The 20,395-nt window shown below is 37.7% G+C and overlaps 1 protein-coding gene across 2 annotated transcripts in view; it reads left to right on the top strand.

Moving 5' to 3' along the window:
- The window catches only part of LOC129362167 (phosphatase and actin regulator 1-like), a 42,976-nt gene extending 24,338 nt beyond the window's left edge, over nt 1-18,638 (top strand). For both annotated transcript variants that reach the window (XM_055033557.1, XM_055033556.1), the window contains exons 3-12: nt 2,434-2,514; nt 3,393-3,596; nt 3,984-4,323; nt 6,235-6,434; nt 6,726-6,882; nt 10,887-10,942; nt 11,879-11,940; nt 13,745-13,889; nt 15,499-15,571; nt 16,684-18,638. In XM_055033557.1, coding sequence (XP_054889532.1) covers nt 2,434-2,514; nt 3,393-3,596; nt 3,984-4,323; nt 6,235-6,434; nt 6,726-6,882; nt 10,887-10,942; nt 11,879-11,940; nt 13,745-13,889; nt 15,499-15,571; nt 16,684-16,699 — 1,334 coding nt within the window. In that variant the 3' untranslated portion in view covers nt 16,700-18,638. The remainder of the gene's footprint in view (nt 1-2,433; nt 2,515-3,392; nt 3,597-3,983; nt 4,324-6,234; nt 6,435-6,725; nt 6,883-10,886; nt 10,943-11,878; nt 11,941-13,744; nt 13,890-15,498; nt 15,572-16,683) is intronic.
- The last annotated feature ends 1,757 nt before the right edge of the window (nt 18,639-20,395 follow it).

Consider the following 20,395-nt stretch of genomic DNA (forward strand, 5'->3'; position numbering starts at 1 on the left):
TGTTTATTTAGGTTTCATAATTAGATGGCAATCATACAGATTAGGAAAGTTAAACTCTAATTTCATTTTGTGCAATTTCAGTGCCAGATTGCATTTTCCATCCCTCAGTTCAATGTAAGATTGGATATCAGAAAAATTTGTCAAACAGTGGAGTGACTCTGACAAATACAACTAAATAAAATAATAATAAATTGTAAATAAATTAATTTAAATTGATATCGTCTTTACTGTCACTTGTTTTCCTTTTATGCTTCTTAATAAATGTATAAGTACTTCACCACACTATGCTTGGTAATTATATTCAAAGCATTTAAGTAACTGTAATTTTGTGCCTGTTGCCAACATGGTCAGTGTACTTTTCAGTATTTGTTGATTTGTATTACAGTGCAGCATGAAAACATGAATATAATTTCCCCTTGCAGTCCCTGCAGTGTTTGAGGAAAGCAGTCTGGTGAAGTTACTGCTTGCACAATCAGTCTAAAAATTGTGCTTTATTAATTCTGGGTCAACTCTTTGATAGCTCTGTTTACTATCCCCTTGATATGCATGACCTAATGTTAAATTTGCTCCCTCATGTGGGGCATAATCAATTTTTAATGTGGATGCTTGCAGGAAAAGCTCAAAATAGCATCTGCAAAAGGCACAATTTATTTGCATTTCAAAGACTTCAATGAACCATGTGACCGGATTCCAGAAGTGGCAGGGTTTTTATTTTGTGCCCCATGCCTGGGTATTCTGATCATTCTCCTTTTTAAAAATGGGAAAAGATCAGTAGACGGTTATGTAATAACTAATTTTATGATTGGCTCCCATCTCAGACTGGCTTACGTTTGAAAGCTTCTACATACACGGTGATGTTTGGCATGTTTTAGCTATGCATAAAATCTAGCATAACATGTTGGTTACTTGGAACATGCTAGACTAAGGATCATTTCAGTCTCATTGTTATCCAAATTATCGTCTTGCAACCTTGTCTGTCAGATTTTTGTATTTTTGAATTTCTTCTGGAGCTTTTGCCCTCAGGTCTGAGCGCAAAAAAACAAAGAGATGGCCGGGGTGCCGTTATTGTCATAAATCAGCTCAGTAGTGCAACTTACCGTCGAACACAATGCCATTGCCAAGAAATATCAGGCAGAGTTAGGACTCTTGAATCAAAAGCACAGATGGCGGAAGCTGTGATCCTTCTCATAAGCAGAAGCCAAAGTACAGAAGCCTGGTGGGAGTCCTCTATTGGCAGTGTTGTTGCACATCCTCATTTCTCATTCTTACCTGGTTCCTATGCAGAGATAGATTTGGATATAATCACTTTAGGTAGCTGAGAGGACAAGTGCTGCATTTTCTAAAACCTAAAAATAGAAGCAAAGCAAAGATCAGAATTTTGTGGCTCGTCTCTAGTTTTTGTGCTTTGTCCTACCAGTACCAATTTTCTCTTTCAGATCTATAATTTAGAAAGAAAGAAGAACAGTGATAACTGTTATCATTTAGTTAGTCCTTCTGCCAAGTGTGCTCATTATTTACTTATATTATCAGAATTAATGCCACCGTGCATGTGAGAAACGAGTCACTGTAAAACGGTGTCCTACTAATATATTTTAAAATATAAAAAACACAATTGTGGAGATTATATTTTAAGCTATGTTTAGAAACTAATATCAAATTGTCTTTTATATACGTTCACAAAATAGTGACAGTTTTAACAAACTGCATAAAATACATTTTGATTAAGATTACCTGCTGCAGCTTTAAGCTTTTCTGTGAAGTTTGAAAGTCAAAATGTCTTATTGTTTTCTTAGCCTCCTTTAATACAAAATATTAAAAAAAGAAACAAACAGCGTCAGCATTTGGCCGATTAAATAATAATTAGTATTTTAGCAGTGTTAGCAACAGACCAGCTTCACTGAATTGCTCTCCTGATGATGTGATAAACCTTTATTTCACTGATCTCTGCTGAACAGGTCAAATCTATTTTGCTGCCTGCTAAGCTCCTTAAAAGCACAGTAAAGCATACTGTGTTACCATGACGACCACTAACAATGAGCTGCAGCTCTAGCATCTTTCTGCACACATCCAAAACAGTGATGTTTGACATTTTGAAAGCACTCGTGCTTTGCTCAACAACGGGATGCAAAATATCTTGTTTCTGTGCATGTAATGGTACTGCAAGTTAACCCCTGATTTTGTAAATAGATTTCTTAAAGTCAACGACGGAACATAGTCGACCAGGCCTTCTATACAAAAAATAACTTTTTAGAGAGCATAATCAAATTGAAAGGCGTGTAAGTGAACCTGTGTAGGATTGATGTGGTCCTGCTTGTCTTATAAAGTGCTTTCTAAAAGGCGCTAAAGCCAAACCACATTAATAAATATGCAAGAGATAGTGATGTGTTTATGAATTCACAAACATTTAACAAACTTCTCCTTTCACACGCCTAGCTTTGGAGAGGAAGATGTCCCTGCGCCAGAGCAGAGATGAACTCATCAAGAGAGGAGTTCTGAAGGAGATCTTTGAAAAAGGTGAGTTGAATGCTGAACTACCCTTTCATTTACCGTGTCATAAGTCCTTGCTCTCTGATCTTCCTTTTTAAACATTTGACATGGAGCATCCAGGGATATAATCTTACATTATTGAAATTTTGTTGGATTTCAGTAGCCTCTATTAAAAACATTCTGTATCTGAGTCGAACAAAGTCTTGTGCCTTAGGGCTTTAAAGGGAAAAAAAAAAGCTGGCGAGGCTGCAAAAGTCCGCTTGCTCTTGCCAAAATGTGGGGAGAGAAGATAAGAAAATTTTCTCTTTTTTTGTACTTTAGAAGAGTAAGAAATTAATTCAAATTTCATGCTGCAGACAGCGGAGAGTCATCTCAGTGAGACTAAAAAGAGTACAACCAGATTCTTTCTCGAGAACATGTCTGAAAATACTTATTAAAGATTATTGCAAACATTTAGAAACAAATGCTTTGAAATCTGCAGTTGGAGACTAAAGAATAATAATACAATTTGAGTTTATCTATTACCCTGCCAACGTTTCATGATCTGTTGTATGCACGATTAAAATGTTTCAGGAATTCTTTAAGCTCGAGCAAGTTGCATAAAGCTCATGAGAACATAGAATTTAGTTTTTGAAAAGTGTATGCAAATACTAACCAGTGTACAATCGCAATGCCAGGTCAGGACTGCGTGAATTACTGCTTCTATGCAGCCTGATACAGAATCGGCCTGCCACTTTCCAAAGGTTTCCAGGAAGCCCAGGTTGCCTTAAAGGGGAGGAATTATGTAATTTCCAGGCACATAGTGCTACTTAATAGCACCGTTAAATAACTGTTAACCACTGCAGTAATGCATGTTTTCGATGATAATGTATGCTCTGTTTTGTTGTTTTTCTCTCCTCCTTCAGCTACTGTTGAATTCCGATCCTCTATGGATGGCAATATTTGCCCTCAGGAATCCTCCATGAAGACATCTATGGTCCTGCCCACCAAGAAATCTGTATCTTTTCCAAATGACCATCAGGAGACCCCAGCCAAGCCCCCACTTTACCACAAGCAGCCTCCTGCCCTGCCTCCAAAGCCTTTCTCTAGGATCCCAAACCATAGCACAGGTCAGTCGTATGTTTCCTTGGGATTTGCTGCCTTAATTATAAGCTTGCCTCGTCATCTGAGCCTGCCAAACACTTGATGACCAGTGACTGCTCGTTCCCAATGCTGTGCCTGCGCTACACATGCTCATAGGATTATAGTAGTCTCATTAAAGTCCCCTGCATTTAACTCAGCTGGGCTCTCACTGTCATTACCAATCTGTTGGTGCAGGAAGAGGCATTTTTTCTGGCCTAATTCCCACTCCCTCTGCATTGACGTTGGTAGCCATGTGTGACCATTTACAACCTTTGTTTATCCCTCTTTTTTGGCAGTTTTTAACAGATTTGATGCAACCACATATTAAATTTTATGTCTTCCTTTTTCTCCCTATTATTTTTGTTTTACTCAAGATTCGTGCCAGCCAATGAAGTTGCCCTGCATGCCAGGGGCAAAGCACTCCCCACCCTTGCCTCCTAAGAAAGTGATGATCTGCGTGCCTCCAGGCGGGCTGGACTCCTCGCCGTCACCTTCCCTAAACCCCCTCAGCACGCTTCCACCAAAGTGCGCGCCTCCCCAGGGTTTGCCGTCTCACCACGGCACGCTTCTGCCCTCCCAGCTCGCCGGGCTGCCCGGGCTCCACCAGAGCCACGGCCACCCGCTCCAGCTCCAATACGGAGGCCTGCACGCCCCTAGCCGCATCATAGAGGAGCTCAATAAAACCCTGGCACTATCCATGCAGCGGTTTGAAAGGTCAGCTTCTGTCCTGTTAAATCTGTCTGGGGGGAGGAAAGGATGGATTAGGAGTTGAATTTGGTCTAGCTTGCTGTATAACCTCATTCGCAGTATCTTAGTTGGATTGGACTGAACTTTGCTGAACGTGTGTGCTGACTGAAAGTTAATTGAAAACAAAATGCCAGTAAGTTTGTAGTTCTCTAACTAGCATTAATCAACTGTAAAAAAATAAATGCATATATATATATATATATATATATATATATATATATATATATATATATATATATATATATATATATATATATACCCCACAACATTTATTAACTACAGAAAAAAAGACTGTTATCCAGTTTAGAATTTTTCTATACACTTGTTGGCACCAAGTTCAGTGTTAACTTATTTTAAAAAGTATCTTCTGTTTTCATTGAGGTCGCATTCTGGCAGCTCTGTTGCTCTGTTGTACAGGTCTAAATCAGCACACTGCCTCTCAGGGCAGCCTGCCCTGGTTTTTTGTCAGTGAAATGTGTGTATGTGTGGGCACAATCGCATGGAGTAGGCGTCCCTCCAGCAGTTTGGCCTGACATAACATGACCAGCTGCTCTTGACGAGAGCCGAGCTTCTTCATGTTTGGAGAAGAGTGACACGGTAGTAGATTGGACATTATGTAACCTCTTGCATTAGGATCTCTCTTTTTTTTTTTCCACCAGAGCTGTTTGGGCAGGGATAAGGAAGTAATGCTCCTGACAGAGCTCACAATTAGTCTGAAAGCTTGGAGTGGTTGCATAACAGTGGCTCATCATAAGGAGCTTCAACCAGACTGTTTATTAATCATTCTATCAAATATGCAGCTGGTTAACCTGTGATGCCGCAGGAAACGGAAGTTTATTCTTCAGGATTTCTTTTGAATTACCTTAGACAAGTTTTCCCCTTATTGTGGCAGAATCACTTTGGACTGGATTTTATAGTTTTGTGTTACGTTTTTGATTAGGTTATGATTAGGCTCATGAACCTCAGTATTCGTAGTCTGGAAAAGTATGGGATTTGAGCAAAGTGTTTCCCAGACCTGAATTGGTATAGAAAAAGAATCGGAGCATAGAACGAGTTAGTATTCCCACACTTGGCCTCCTGTTTATTGTTGAATTTTTCCATCTGTCTATTTCTTTGTCCATTTGTCGTTTTATTCATAGGCCTATTTCTTTGTCTGTCTGTTCAAGCTCACATTATCCTTCTGTCTTTCTGTTTGTGTTCTTCCTTCCATCCATTTCTGTATTTCCCTGTTTGTGCCTGGCCATCTTTCTATCTGTTTGTCCTTCTCTCTGGCCATCAATCCATTTATTTGTCCTTTCACCTCTCGTGATGTTTGTTCCTCTGTCCATTTGTTTGTCCGTCCATTGATCCATTGTCCTCTGCTTTGGTCATTTGTCTCTCCAACTGTCTGATGATCCATCGTTTTGTTTGTTTGTCCTTCTATTTGTTACTCGTAGTCTGTCAATTTGTCTGTTGAGCCATTATGCCTTTCTTTCATCGGTCAGTGTTTTTTCATTGTCATTCGTCAATTTACCTGCATTTATTTGACTTCGCAATGTCCGTACATCTTTCAGTTTGATTGGACGGCCTTTCTGATCACTGCAGAAAATGTCTGCTGAATATTTATAGTCGTGTAGTGATGGGATGAAAGCTTAACAAGCAGCATGCTGTATTTCAATGTGTTTTTATATTTTCTTTTGCTGAGGCTTTTTTTTTTTTACCAACACATAGGTTTAATAAATTGAATCAATAAAATCAAATATAAGGTTTACCAAAGAAATTTCATCTTTTGCTTGTTTAACTTATCACTATATCAAAAATGCTTTTCTTTAATAAGACTAGATGGTTAAAGTCTGACAAAAATAAAATTCTTAACAAAATTTCCCTTTTCATCCTTAGCTCTGCTTTACTGGGCAGTGTTCAGTGTGCTCCCTTGGACAGGAGAGAAGTGCCATCAGTGATAATCGAGTACGAGGACGACAAGGAGAATATGCCCAACGAGTCTGACTATGAAGACCTGCCCAGTATGTACAAGGATGAAGAGGATGATGTAGATGACGATGAGGAAGATGACGAAGACGACGACTCCATATTCACAAGTGAGCGAGGCCATAGCTTATATCGATCGAGTTTTTAAGCTCGAACGATTACAAGGGACAGTTAAGGTCGTTGTAACGAGTCAGTGGTGGTAAGATGTTCTAATCAGAATAATTATATATGTTTTGAAATTCAAATTTGTGGCACCCTCCCTTCTAAAGTAAGAGCTACTATGGGGTCTTTCAGGAGAAAGACATTTACTACTGAATGTGCTGTGTATACCGTAAACTTTCACGTTCGGGCTCAAAATGCAAGAAGTGTAAATCGTTAATATGGCCTTTTTATTTTTAAAGGTACTCTGGCTAAGAAAGTGCTACGAAAAGATTCTCTGGCCATCAAGCTGAGCAATCGTCCATCAAAAAGAGAGTTGGAGGAGAAAAACATCTTGCCCATGCAGACAGATGAGGAGAGGCTGGAATCAAGGCAGCAAATAGGCACCAAACTCACAAGGTGAATACAATTACTTTATACCTGCTATAACTTTTAATATGAATTCAACTGATGGGCAATGGCTCATTTCCACTAAAGCAAGTGTTTTGGGTTAGACTGTGCTGACAGAACTGCAGCGGGATCCAAAATGGATCGCTCTCTGTTTTTTTTCAAACTATTTTATCCTTTTGTTTTTTTCATCTTGTCTTCTAAACATTTGATAAGGAGACATGCTTTATCTCGTTAAGAAGTCTCTGAAAATGGAGCTGACCTAATTTCAGTGATGCATCCTCCCTCCCTTTTTGTCTCTTTCTCTTGTCTTCTCTCCAGCGTGTGCTCACTATCTCTCTCCTCTTTCTTCCTCCTGCCTGACTTCCTCCCTCGCTCACTGAATCACCACGGTGATGCTTGTGCCAAACTAGCTCCACTCCAGTATTTCACAACAGTGCCATGAAAATCTTTTTTTTTTTTTTTTTTCTCATACCAGCAATTTTACAATCTCACATGATGCTGGAGCTGATTCTTTAAACCACACAAATGAGTATTTATTTGCTGAGCTCATACAATGGTGTGAAAATGTGTTTGTTCTCTTCATTATTTTCTATTTTTTTGCATGTTTAATTTATATATTGGTCAAAGACAACATAAGTAAACACAAAGCACAGTTTTTAAATTATGGTGTTTATCATTAAAGAAGAAACAATTTATAAGGTCTTCTGTGAAAAAAAAAAAAAAACTCTCTACCCCTTGTTAAAACATAGCTTAAATGTGGTTTATAACACCTTTGTCACCCAGGCAAGATTACTGCCCCATCTGTTCTCAACCAATACATCACTTAAATAGGACCTGCCTGACAAAGTGAAGTACACCAGATGATTCTCAAAAGCTAGGCATCATGCCAAAATCCAAAGAAATTCAGCAGCAAATAGTAAATGGCCCTTATTGCCTTGTATGGCGTTTCACAGTTCCTGCAATCAGTCACCCGTTCATGCACACATTCACACCCTGATGGTGGTGAGCTACCACGCTGTACCACTGGGGCTGCCATGCACCGGTGCCATTGGGCCATCTGACCACCATCAGCAGGAAAGGCGTGTGAAGTGTCTTGCCTGGGGATTTAAACTCCTTCACATGGACCAAATTCTCTGAGGAATATTTGTAATATTGTATTGAATAGACCTCAGATAAGGCAGCTCTTAAGGCAAAATGGGGTGCAAAGACAAGCTGTACCGAAAGGAGGTTGTCTAGAGTTTATTGCTCTGAAAGTTATGTATGAACATGATTATCCTTGTATCTTTTTTTACATGACTTTTTCTCCTCAAATATTTGAATTTCTGATAGCCTTTCTATTAGCTTTAATAAAGGCGTTTATATTTGCCCTGTGCTGGATCAAAGCAAGCGTATGATATGGCTCTTGATGATTTTAATTACTACGTTGCATTGCTGCATTATCAGACATTCTGTTGGACACCAGTTCAATAGGTTTAGGCATGTCCCTGTCAAACTGCTGTTAGGTTTCGCATTTAATCTTTTAATAGTGTCGAATGAGCCACCGCTGTGTTGAAAGCATTTGAAAAGTAAAAACTAAGAGAGGTTCTGAAGTTATTTGTATTTTATTCAGTTTGGGACCAAGTCGAGGTGTTTCATTCTAAATCTCATTGTCAGTTGTAGAAGAACTTGCTCTGTGAATGTCAACTACTTAACTTTCCAGGGACTTGCTGTCAAAAAACTGGAGAATAAATACAGGGAAGAGAAAAGAGGGAGTCAAGTTTTTCTGAGCTGCACTTGCCGTACTCATACTAAGTAGTGCACTTCTTGGCCTTAATTATACCTAAAATGTGTTGGATTTGGGCTTGAGGTTTAGCACCTGATTACAGCAGTGTTTAACTGAAGTTCGATCCGATGACAGCTGAGATATGCATTTGTTTATGAAACCAGGCAGAAATCATGTTTTCCCTTTGAAATAGGATGTTATTCCATTACATTTACCTTTTGAGTAGTCACCTAAATCAACTGAAAAATGGAAAACAACAATAATGTACCCATTAGTCACCTACACCATGCTTCATTGTTACTAATAGGTATGTGGTTGGTTAAGCAACAACTCTGTACCCATTAGAAACTGCCAAAGGAGAATGATGATCAGCATTTTTTATTTTTATTTTTTGCATGAAATCAATAATTGGTTGGTAGGCATCCGCCAAGAAACTGCCCCCCAGACACCCTGTACCATTTCACCATGAGCAGCACCTTCCATGGGGTCGATGGATTTGTGCTGTCGGCACCAAATTTAACTACATCGTCTGCAGCCTCAGCAAAAATAAAACTTTATCATATGCAGACTAAAGTGCATATTTTCAGACTTCAGCTGCTTTTTTTATTTCACTGTTTTGGTGAGCTTGGGTGCGGTACAGCCTCGGCTGAATGATCTTAGCTGACAGCAATGGAACTGGATGTGCTCTTCCACTGTTGTAGCTCATCTGCTCATGTGCTAGACATGTGCATTTCGAGAACCTGAACTGCTCAGTTGTCAAGATCTGTTATCTGAGGATTAGCAGACATTGTGTCTGCGGAAAGTAGCCCTGGCTGTTCTGCTCTGTCACTGTTTATGGGAGGCTTTTTCCCCCCCTACTAAACTTAGTTTTGCATTCTGTTGCTTTTGCCTTACACTGAGAATGGCTGAAAATCAAAATGTTTGCAGTTTCAAACTAGTCTGTCATCTGTATTTTTTTTCTTCATTCGCTGCTTGTTTGAGACCAAAAGAGAACAAAGATCTTGAACTGCACTTTCACATATTGTCAGATTCCAACCACAAAACTGTATGAATTTTTTTACTCATTTTCTTGTATGTGATGGGCAAACACAAAGTACAAAGTAATTGTCAAGTAAAACAAACTAGTGCATGCAGTTACATATGTCCTTCTGTTTTCATAGTGGTTTATTCAGTCAGACAGGATGGAACGCATCTATAAGCAAACGTTTGAAAGTCTTGTCACAGATTCTCAGTTGGATTTTAGTATGGTTTTTGACTAGGCCATTTTAGCAAATGGATACAATTTGATCTGACTTTATATTTGGGTTATTATAGTGCGAGAAGGTTAAACTGTAACATCAAACTGAAGCTTTTATTTCAGAATTTCATTTTGTTTTCCTATGAGCTCTTTTCATTTTCTCTGTCCCTGCTGAAGAAAGGCATAATGCTGCCACCACTGTTTATTTACACCAGACTGTTGTTAAGTGGTAGCCATACATGACATATGCATGCTAAAGGTTTACTTTTTATCTCCATGGGTCTATTCTGACTCCTACATGCCTCGTGGTAAATGAAACAATATTACATCTGGCTTTGTTTCAAGAAAAGGTTTGTTTCTGTCCCTCTTCTTTCAGGGTCTGATTTGTAGATGGGCACAACTAAAAGTTAGTGTGCTGACAGACTCTCCCACCTGAGTTGTCAATTTTCTTTCAGTTACCATGGGCCATATGGTAACTTTCTCTTTGTCTACTGTGTTCACTGGTCTTCATAAGTATCTACAAAGTCTACGAAGAACATCTGTAGTTATGCTGATATGAAAATACTCACATCTATTACCATAGTGGCACCTTTAGACAACTGGTTGCACAGGACTTTATTTATTAAAAGAACGGGAGCTGAATACAAATGCACGTCTCAGTCTTCAGATTTATATTTTAACAGATTTTCAAAACTGATTTTATTCTGCTTCAAAAATATATGATGTTTTTTGTAGGAATATTAAAACATCCTTATGAAATCCATTGAAGCTTGTGGTTACAAAATGTGGGGGGAAAAAAGCTTTTTCAGAACAGTTGAATATCAGTTTTAAAGGCATTGGGTTGCTTTTACCAGTGTTTTTTTATATATAAATCCAAAATCACCTGAATATTTTCAAAACATAATCATTACATCACCATTGCAAAGTGGGTGAAAGCTTTTGCCATTTTGTGCACAGTTTTTCTTTTTTTTTTGCCTGAGCTTTTGTTCTGACAGTGCATGTGTTTCTTGTCAGGCGCTTGAGCCAGAGACCAACAGCAGAGGAACTCGAACAAAGGAACATCCTCAAACGTAAGTGTTCGAATTTTCCCCAAACTGTAAGAAATGTTGTAGTATCACAAAAAAAAATAAAATGACATCAACATTTACTTTGGCCATCTGCGAACCCTGTTTTTCATACAGTTCAGCAGTTTGACATGGTTATGCGATTGACATACATTTGCTGCTCTGTTCCTCCTTGGTCATTCGTTTTCTCGTGAAGCAGACATGCAGCAGGACTCCCTGAGAAACCATGTCTACAGAGACCTGTGTCTTAGTTCAGGCGTACACCGTATCAGAGAGAAGCAGCTCTGTTGCCTGGGACTTTGCTGCTCTCACATCAAAGACAAGCTTACCAGCAGTTCCTGCTTTCCCAGAGGCTCCTGCATAATAGGCAGAGCACTGAAGGAAAGCACAAATGAGTGATAAATCCATCGCTTCTGCACACACACCAACGCCAAGGTTAAACAAACAGCTTTTTTCTCTGTTTTAGTAAGGAGCCATCGAGAATACAGAAGCAGCGACAGCAGTGCATACATGTTGAGCAGCAGTACATGTTTGACTGGCGGAGCTTTTGCAAACAGCACCAGGAGGATTATTGTTGACAGTTGTTTTCTGTGGCTGCCTCCTGAGTTTGATGTTTTTGTGCATGTGATGTGGTGAAAATCCACAGTTCAACACAGAACGTGGACCACTCGCTAAATTAAAACCAAGGGCCCTGCAAAACACAACAAGGACTTGAAAGGAACAAAGCAATAATTGTCTCCCCAAACCCAAGTCAAATACAGTCAATAACTGAACTATTTAAAGCATTGAGAAGTGCTTTCCAGTCAAGTGTCATTCTAACGAGCCACTTTCTGTAAATAGTGTTTTTATCCCTTCAACAGTTTCATTAAAATCCCACAAAGAGCCTCCTTTTTGTATCTGCCTGCTGTAAAGTAAACCAGCTACTCTTCTCAATCTCTGCAGCTCGCAATGAGCAGGAGGAGATGGAGGAAAAGAGGGAAATAAAACGAAGGCTGTCGAGAAAGGTGAGTCCAAAATAGCTCTGAAGGTGCAAACTCACACTTGCTGTTCAAACCACTGAAGGAAGCATATGAAAGGTCAGGGTAAATAAACACTAGAACAGTGAAAAAAATCTTGTCTTTTACAGGGCTGGCATTGTGTATGTGTGTTTTTTTGTTGTTTTCTTTTTTTAGCTTTTTCACAGGAGAGCCTCATGTCCTTGCTGCCCTTGCTCCTTCAGTTGGCTTCCAAATATTTTGACCCCATAGGGAGGTGTTGTTCCCCTCAATGTTGTTCATGCAATAACACTTTCTGCTCACCAGCAGATACACTACACTGGAGTAGAATCTCTAATGTTGCTGAGCTGAGCTGTGTGAATTAAATAAAACCAAGTTAAAGAAATATTAATCAATTAGTATTTTTTAAGATAATCTAAATGTTTGGGTTTCAATGTAATATTAAACTGGAGCATTATTCTACTTTTAAGGTTAATTTAGTACTATATAGTGACAAATAACTCTGAATTCTTCGTTGCAAACAGGAGTTGGGAAGAAAAACCCTCCTAAATGGTGGTGTGAATGCTTTGCTCCTTCAGAACCAATTAAGTGAATGTAAAGTGAAGCAGTAAGAGTGAAAAAAATATAGTGTCCTTTGAAGTTGACTAACATTAGTCTTCTTGGCTAATGTTAGTCAGAAGTACATTGGTGAAAAACTCTCTCTGCAATAAGACATGATGATGGCTCCCCTTAAGGATTTGGGGACATTTTTCCCCAGCAGAGACAGGGAAGCTGGTCAAGACTAATTGGAACATGGTAGGAGGTAAACACAGGCCAGTCTTGAAAGAGAACGCTTTAAGAACTGCAAAAGGACATGAGACTGGGGCAGGTGTTCAGCCGCCAGCGGAACAACAACTGAAAACAAGCAGTCAAAAGTAAACTGAAATGGTTTAGATCAAATTATTACACATATCTGTTAGAATGGACCAGTCGGAGTTCAGGTACTAAATATTATTGATAATTTGTCACGGTCATAAAAGTACACAGGTTCTTTAGTTGACAAACTTAAGGCTTAAATTTCCCTTTGAGCTATAGCTCTTCTTGTTATCTTAGTTGTCATGTAGTTCTGCAAATAATAATAAAAAAGTGAAAATAACAATTTATTCCTCATTGTGAAGGGCATTACACTAGAAACCTGATTTCTAAAAACATTGGTTCCTTCAGCTGTTCTGCTGCATTAAAACTTCTGGGAGTCTTGGGGATGAATTCTTAGGATGCTAATTTTGAAAGTTTAAGTTGACTTGGATAAACCTCAGCATGAATATCAGTGAACTGTGTTATTATTTGCAGACTTTTGAATAGCAAGATATATTTTTACATTCATTTGAGTACAATAACAGACCATAAATGGTCATTGTTTCTCAGGTAAAAGACGTTGATTATCATGCTGCAGAATATTGCAATGTTTATAATGCAATTTTTCTAATTGGTTGGTTTATAATGAAGCATAGTCTACTTTAGCTGAATTCTATTCTTTTATTAACTGAATTATATTTCTGAACTTTCGTTTAAGGTGATTAGAAATTTTTTCAAATCGATGTTTTTAAAGATGATGCACAGGATCTAAAATATGAAGCTCTTGTCCAGAATAGCATGATTTGTAGAACTATGTTATCCAGAGCTGTACTCCTATATGTCCGCATATAATTTGCAAGTCTTCCTTTTGTGAGCTTGATTATATAAAAAGTCCTGAGGTCCGTCTAATCCCGGAGCTTCTAATAGATTTACGTTTTTCTGTTTCATAACTTTTTTTTTTTTTTTCCTCCTGTTCCAGTTAAGCCAGAGACCCACTGTAGAAGAGCTGAGACAAGCCAAAATTCTTATCAGATTCAGTGACTATGTAGAGGTCTCAGATGCCCAGGACTACGACCGGCGAGCCGACAAACCCTGGACCCGACTCACAGCAGCTGATAAGGCAAGTATTACTTTGACTATTTTAATTAAACTGATGTAATCTTTTAATATTTTTACCTAAATTTCATTGTCCAAATTGAAATTGTGCTACCTCATTGTGTAGCTAGCCCCTTACACAGGCGGACCATGACTCAGCTAGATTCAACGTTTCTCCTGTCTTGTAGTGTCATGTTCCACTTCAGCTGTTTTGTTTCTGAAAGCGAGTAAACATCCTGAAGCGGTGCGGCTGCTGACTGTCCACCGATCTACGCAGCTGACTTTTAATGAGAGCCAGACTTGTGCTGAGCGCATCTTCTACCTTCTTTCAGTTTGCTGACTCGTGACTCAGAGCACCCCAGGTCACACCTGAGGAACTCTTGAGAACATCATAGGGAATCAGCATTTTTATTACGCAACTAAGTCCTTTACATAAGAGAATAATTGGATAAACCACGCCTCGGGACCCCTAACCATGGTGCTGTTCTGCTGACGTTTTCCTCTCCTTTTTCTTTCACTGGGTAGAGAATTTTTGTTCTGCTGTCCTCAGAACTTGCTCCGCGAGGCTCTAGATGTCCCCCTGAGTCATGCTAAATAGTAAAGCAATAACATCACCTTGCTGGATTGCCGTCACACATAACATTTTAAATTGGATTTAAAGTCCCCCTGGCAAACCGATTTATGTCCTGAACTTTTCCACTGCTGAAGACGTATCTCATAAAGGCAGTAATTCAGCGGTCATGGACTTCTGACGCAGTAATACGTGCTCAGTATGTGAGCTGGGTTCAAAACTTCTCAGAGGATGGATCATTAGCAGAGGGTGAGGGTTGATGTGACTTGTTAATTAACAGGCATACTGAAACCACTACTGAGCTACTACTGCTGAAACCCAGCTTTGATGTTTTATGCCATTGTCAAAGAACCACAATTCCTTAGCATAAATTTTATGTTTAAAAGCTGAACTCGGAGTCATCAAAAAAAGATCAAATCGTAAACTGTATTTTATAAACCTGCACACACAGGCATTTACAGTTTACAGTGATCTGAATTATAAATTGAGTTTACGGATATGATTCCATCTCCACATGCAATACCCCTTAAATAAATGTCTACTTTTGTGTCAGACCATCATTTTGCACCTGAAATTGAACAAAAAATAGATTTGACAGTAATTGATTATAAAAACCCACATGTATTGGCACCATTAACAATTCTGATTATATAAATGTAATTGACAAAGTACAAGTTGATCAAACTGTTAAACTTCTAATTAGTAATCTATAATTTACTGTTTAACAAACCTATACTTATTATATAACACTGAGGCCAATTTATCTTAGCCACGGTCTACATTTCTTTGTGTTTTTTAGGGATGTTGAATTTCCTAAATTTATTCACAGAGGCATAATTGGACCAGAAGAGGACTGTTTATCATATTAGGGCTCATGATTATCTGCAGAGAGAAAACATGTGGTCTTATGGTACGGAAAGAGAACTCAGTGGAATTGTTCATGGCCTGGAATGAAGTATAAATAATGCATGAAGTGCACAAAAAAGTGTTGGAGTACATGGCTTACAGACTGTAGGGTTGGAAAGCTATTGCTACTTTTCTGAATCTTATTTCATGTCTACAGGCAGCAATCAGGAAAGAACTCAATGATTTTAAGAGCAACGAGATGGAAGTCCATGAGTCAAGTCGTCATTTAACCAGGTAATTAGTGGAATTGAGTTTGCATCTGACTTTCCTTACATTATTGTACTCCTCATCCCTGTTACAGTATCTTTCAGAAGTCATTGTTTCCTTCAATCTTTTCACACTTTGTTACATTTAAGCCATAAACTTTACATTTTAAAGTGTGGGATCAACACAAAGTAGTGCTTGATTGTGAAGTGCAAGGAAAAGTTTTTACAACAGTCAAAGTTCTTCACAAATGAAAATCAGAAAATTGTGGTGTGCATTTGTTTTCAGCCCTTTGTGGTTGAACTTGAAAACCCTAAGCAAGATCTTGTGCACCCAGTTTCTTTCTGTAGTCATCCAGTTGGAAAATACTCCACTTGTGTGTAATGTAATCTCAGCATAGTATTTTGTGAAAGGAGCTGTTTGATGCTGGATTTGGTTACAAAACCATCTAATAAGCTTTTGAAGTTTCACACAACCATGCTTGTCCCATTGTCTGAAAAGAGAAAGATTGGGTCACTACTGCAAACCCACCAAGATATAGCTGTCTGCCAAAACGTTAATTAATTAATCAGAGAAACAGCTAAGGGTTACTCTTACAGATCTACACCTCAGATGGGAGAATTTGTTTGAAATTCACACATCTGCCCTTTCTAGAAGAGTGGTAAGAAGGAATTAAATGACCACAATCCATGTAGGAGATGCAGCAAATGTGAAAAATGTTGACCAACCGGGTCTGAACCTATCTACAGAGATGCTTTATTATTATTATTATTATTATTTCAGCTGAGACAGAACAGCCAAACAAAGATGACTGAGAGATGATTGAAGATAAATGCAGGACAGTCTTGGATGAAAATATATATGGCTGTGGTCTTTTGCTGCCTCTAACAAAAGACTAGAGCGACAATAGAATGGATTAGATCAAAGGATAAAGTGTTACAAAGGGGCCCAGTTAAAGTCCAGTCCTAAAGCCGATAAGCTGTGTCAAGACTTACTGTTAACTGATGCTCTCTGTCCACTTTAACTGGGGTTATATCTTTTATTCAATTTTTTCTACTTTGTGATGTTTGTAGTTTTAGGTAATGAATTTAAGCATCGTCTTAATAAAATAGCTAAAACATTTTTTTTATTTGTTGTTACAGGTTTCACAGACCATAGTAGACCACAACTGTCTCGAGCAATCTGGAGAACCTTAAGTGCTGGACAGTAAAACGGTGCCCGTCTCTTCAATAAGGCCATGTATTCTGAAATGCCTTTTCAGGATTTACACATCTGAGTCAGCGCTGCACACCGAGATGCTGACAGCCACTGTTCAGTCCCTTATAGTAGCACAAAACAACTTTAGATAATGCACATCGCCCCTAAAAGGGGCTCATTCAACTGTCTCTTAAACCTCTCTGCTGAGCTCTCAGGCTGGCGCTCAGTGGTGTGGAGACTGGACAGCCGAAGAGTCCTCGTTTGCAGTTGATTGATACTTGCGGCAAACCTACTTGGGTTCATCAACAACACCAGTGGACTTGTCTCAGTGGACATGTTTTTAATCCCCTCCTCTCCATTAGGCTGTCACTACAAACTCTTTTTAGCTCTTGTGGACAATCTTGAGTGAGGATGGAGAGTTAATTGTTCCAAGCTGATTAAGTGAGAAGAGACTCCATCTTTACTGTTCCTGGTGGGATTTTAAGAGAGAAACATAAAGGAGGAAAAGCCTCCAGCATTAGAATCATGTGCAATTTTTTCTTTCTTTCTGCTTTTCCCAGACTACAGCGCCCTCTGGAGTTGGGTGAGTCAAATGTAGTCCTAATTCTGCTCCTCCATATGTGCAATTCTAACTGTAACCAGCAATGCTGACATCTAATTGCTAACTGTGAATTTGAGAGTCTGGACGATTGCCAGACTCTCTCCAGATGTATATTTTGTTGATACTTGAGAAGGAAGGTTAAATTTAAGGAATAAAAAAATCCTGTTTAGACAACTTCTATCAATGTCTTATGCATTTTACAGTTAAATTTGCAGCTCACAGAAATTTTCTGATTTTTAGTGTACAACAATCTTGTTTTTTTTTTATTTTTATGTTTTAGATAGAACCACTTCAACCATGAACACCTACTTTAAATTGCTGTAGGCATTCCACCGCTTTGGAGAGAGTATTAAGTGACTGCTTGCCACATTTTTCTTTTTTTATTATTATTTTTATGTGTATTGTTTGATTATGTATGTTTACTCTTGGCTCAAAATGTGCACTGTAATATACACTTTAATTTTGTACTCATGTCCCTGAAGCTTTTAACAAAGCAATACCCTTTGTAGAGAGGAGGTTCAGATGAATTCTCCCCCCAACATTTGTATGTTTTTTTTTCTTTTTCGTTTTTCTGTGCAGACACGTTTCTGTCTTCAGGGTCTAACGATTAGTTTTATATGGATGTTTCTTTCAGAGTTTTTGCAGAGCAATTTTTCCTTAAAGGACCACGCAAAATCTGCCTGGATAGCTTTACCAACACGTTCGGACAAGGTGCAATGAAAGTGTTATGGCTTGCGATGCACACTGTATTTAACGGGCTCTAACTTTAATCCTGTTCTGAGTGACCATTTTGAAGACCTTTTACTGCTTATGTACTTTGTACTGTTAAGAGTTCAGCTTATTTTATGTTATTGTTTTCAGATTTGTAAGCTTTTTTTTTTGTTTGTTTTTATTAAAACTGATCCCTAAGCCAGTATTTCAACACTTATTCTTTTTGCTTATTTTTTTATTATTCTTTTTTATGCTGTATTACTTTAAAAGTTGCAAATGAAATTTTCAGCAGCAGCTTAGATTAGACTCTGTTCCTATTGTGGCTCATCTCTGTAAAGGAACATGGGTTCTGTATTATTTTAAAAACCTACGCAGTGTTAGGTGAACTGATGATATCTGGGGATGAAAAAACATTTCATTTCTTTGTTCTGCATGTGTTTTGTATGCCAGAAAAGGGATTGTTGTTCCAGTCATCACTCTTATCAATACCACTTAGTGGAAAATAATTCTGATTTGATTAGGCCATCTGTTCTTACACACACATGCGATGTTTTATGTTAAATTCACTTTCTGCAGAACTGTAGTAGGTCCCCTTTTTTTTTAATATATATATATATATATATATATATATATATATATATATATATATATATATATATATATATATATATATATATATATATATATATATATATATTTGCAGGTTCAGAAAAATTGAACATTATAGAAATGAACATCAACTATTTTGAAGTTATATCCTGACCCGAGCCAGTGGATCAAGCATGAGATTTGGCATTTTGCTGGAATCAAGGAACATGATATCAGCAATAATCGGTTTCCTTTAACAAGTTGGCGGTGTGACTTAAAGTAGTCTTTTTTTTGTTTGTTTGTTTGTTTTGTTTTTTAATTCCTGAAATGCAGAATACCATGTAAGGAACACTTCATGCCAATAAAATTCTATTTCTGAATGCATTTAAATAGTTTGACTTGTCATTTTAAGATATTTAAAAGCCTTACTTTCAGGGATTGAATGTACTTTTTTATCATTATTTTCCCTTTGGGACTAATGAAGTGCTTTTGAATTGTGTAATACATTCTATGCATACTATTGCTAATTTCCAAAAAGCAACTTGCAAACTAATTGCATCCTCCATTAATGCTAAAATTGATGAGTGGCATACATCTAATGACCTAGAGCTGATATTTGCATCAGTAAAGGAGTAAAGATGCTTACCGATTCAACTTGAAAAATTAAGTGAGGAATCTTTCAAATCTGAAGGGTGTCTTTGTTATGGCATGTCTGATTTTGACAAATGTGAGCACTTGACACAGCAGCATAGAGTAGAATGGGCTTTGACTAAAATAACATTGAAAAGATAACATGGGATATTTATTATCAATAAACATTGATTAAATATTACCATCTAAGGAGGGTATTAGCACTGGCATTAGGCACTGCTTGCATTTCAAAGAATTACCGATTTATACCTGAGGCATTCTGAAGATGTGGTCAGGGACAATTCAGGTGTCAATGATTTGAAACAAGGCTTTAATATATTTTTCTTGTAGTCTTAACCCCTAGTTCACTGATATAAATGGGAGGGTTAAATTATTTGCTGTACATAATGACTTGCAAAATTATTTTTACCACGTGTTCCATGTTTTGCTTGTTGCAACCACTGAGCTAAAACGTCAAAGCACAGCATTTAGATTTTATGTGAAAATAGTGCATAGTTAATTTATATTATAAACTGATCCCTAAGCCAGTATTTCAGCACTTATTCTTTTTGCTTATTTTTTTAATTCTTTTTTTATGCTGTATTACTTTAAAAGTTGCAAATGCAAGATCTAGTTTGCCAAGTTAATGGTCTCGTACACTCTGCGGGATAGTAAAGTATGATGTGAACTATAAATCTTTAATCCTAGCAAATTACAACAGGTCAAAATTATGTGTTCCAAATGGAAGATCGTTTCATTTCCCCAGCCTGAAAATTTTAACTCATACAATAAATTCAATAGTTAAATTGTACAAAGAGACAATAAAAGTACACAAATGTAATAATCTCTGGATATTTTTAAAAGCGGATTTAAAAATGTGAGAGCAGATTTTATCTACTCTGAACTTTTTAATCTTATATGGTGGCACAAAAAACGGTATTAAAAGTGGTGTTTTAATTATGTTTCTTAAGTTAAACAAAAGCACCAATACAACCAACACTCACCAAAAAACAAAACAAAAAAAAACAATCTTTGAAATTGTACTTCAGGCCTTAATAGCTTTTTTCTGAATTTAGAGGAAAAAATCAAAATATTTCCCACTAGATGGCAACAGATACAACAAGATG

Source organism: Poeciliopsis prolifica, unplaced genomic scaffold (assembly GCF_027474105.1).
Source record: "Poeciliopsis prolifica strain line A6 unplaced genomic scaffold, Auburn_PproV2 SCAFFOLD008, whole genome shotgun sequence".
Taxonomy (NCBI): domain Eukaryota; kingdom Metazoa; phylum Chordata; class Actinopteri; order Cyprinodontiformes; family Poeciliidae; genus Poeciliopsis; species Poeciliopsis prolifica.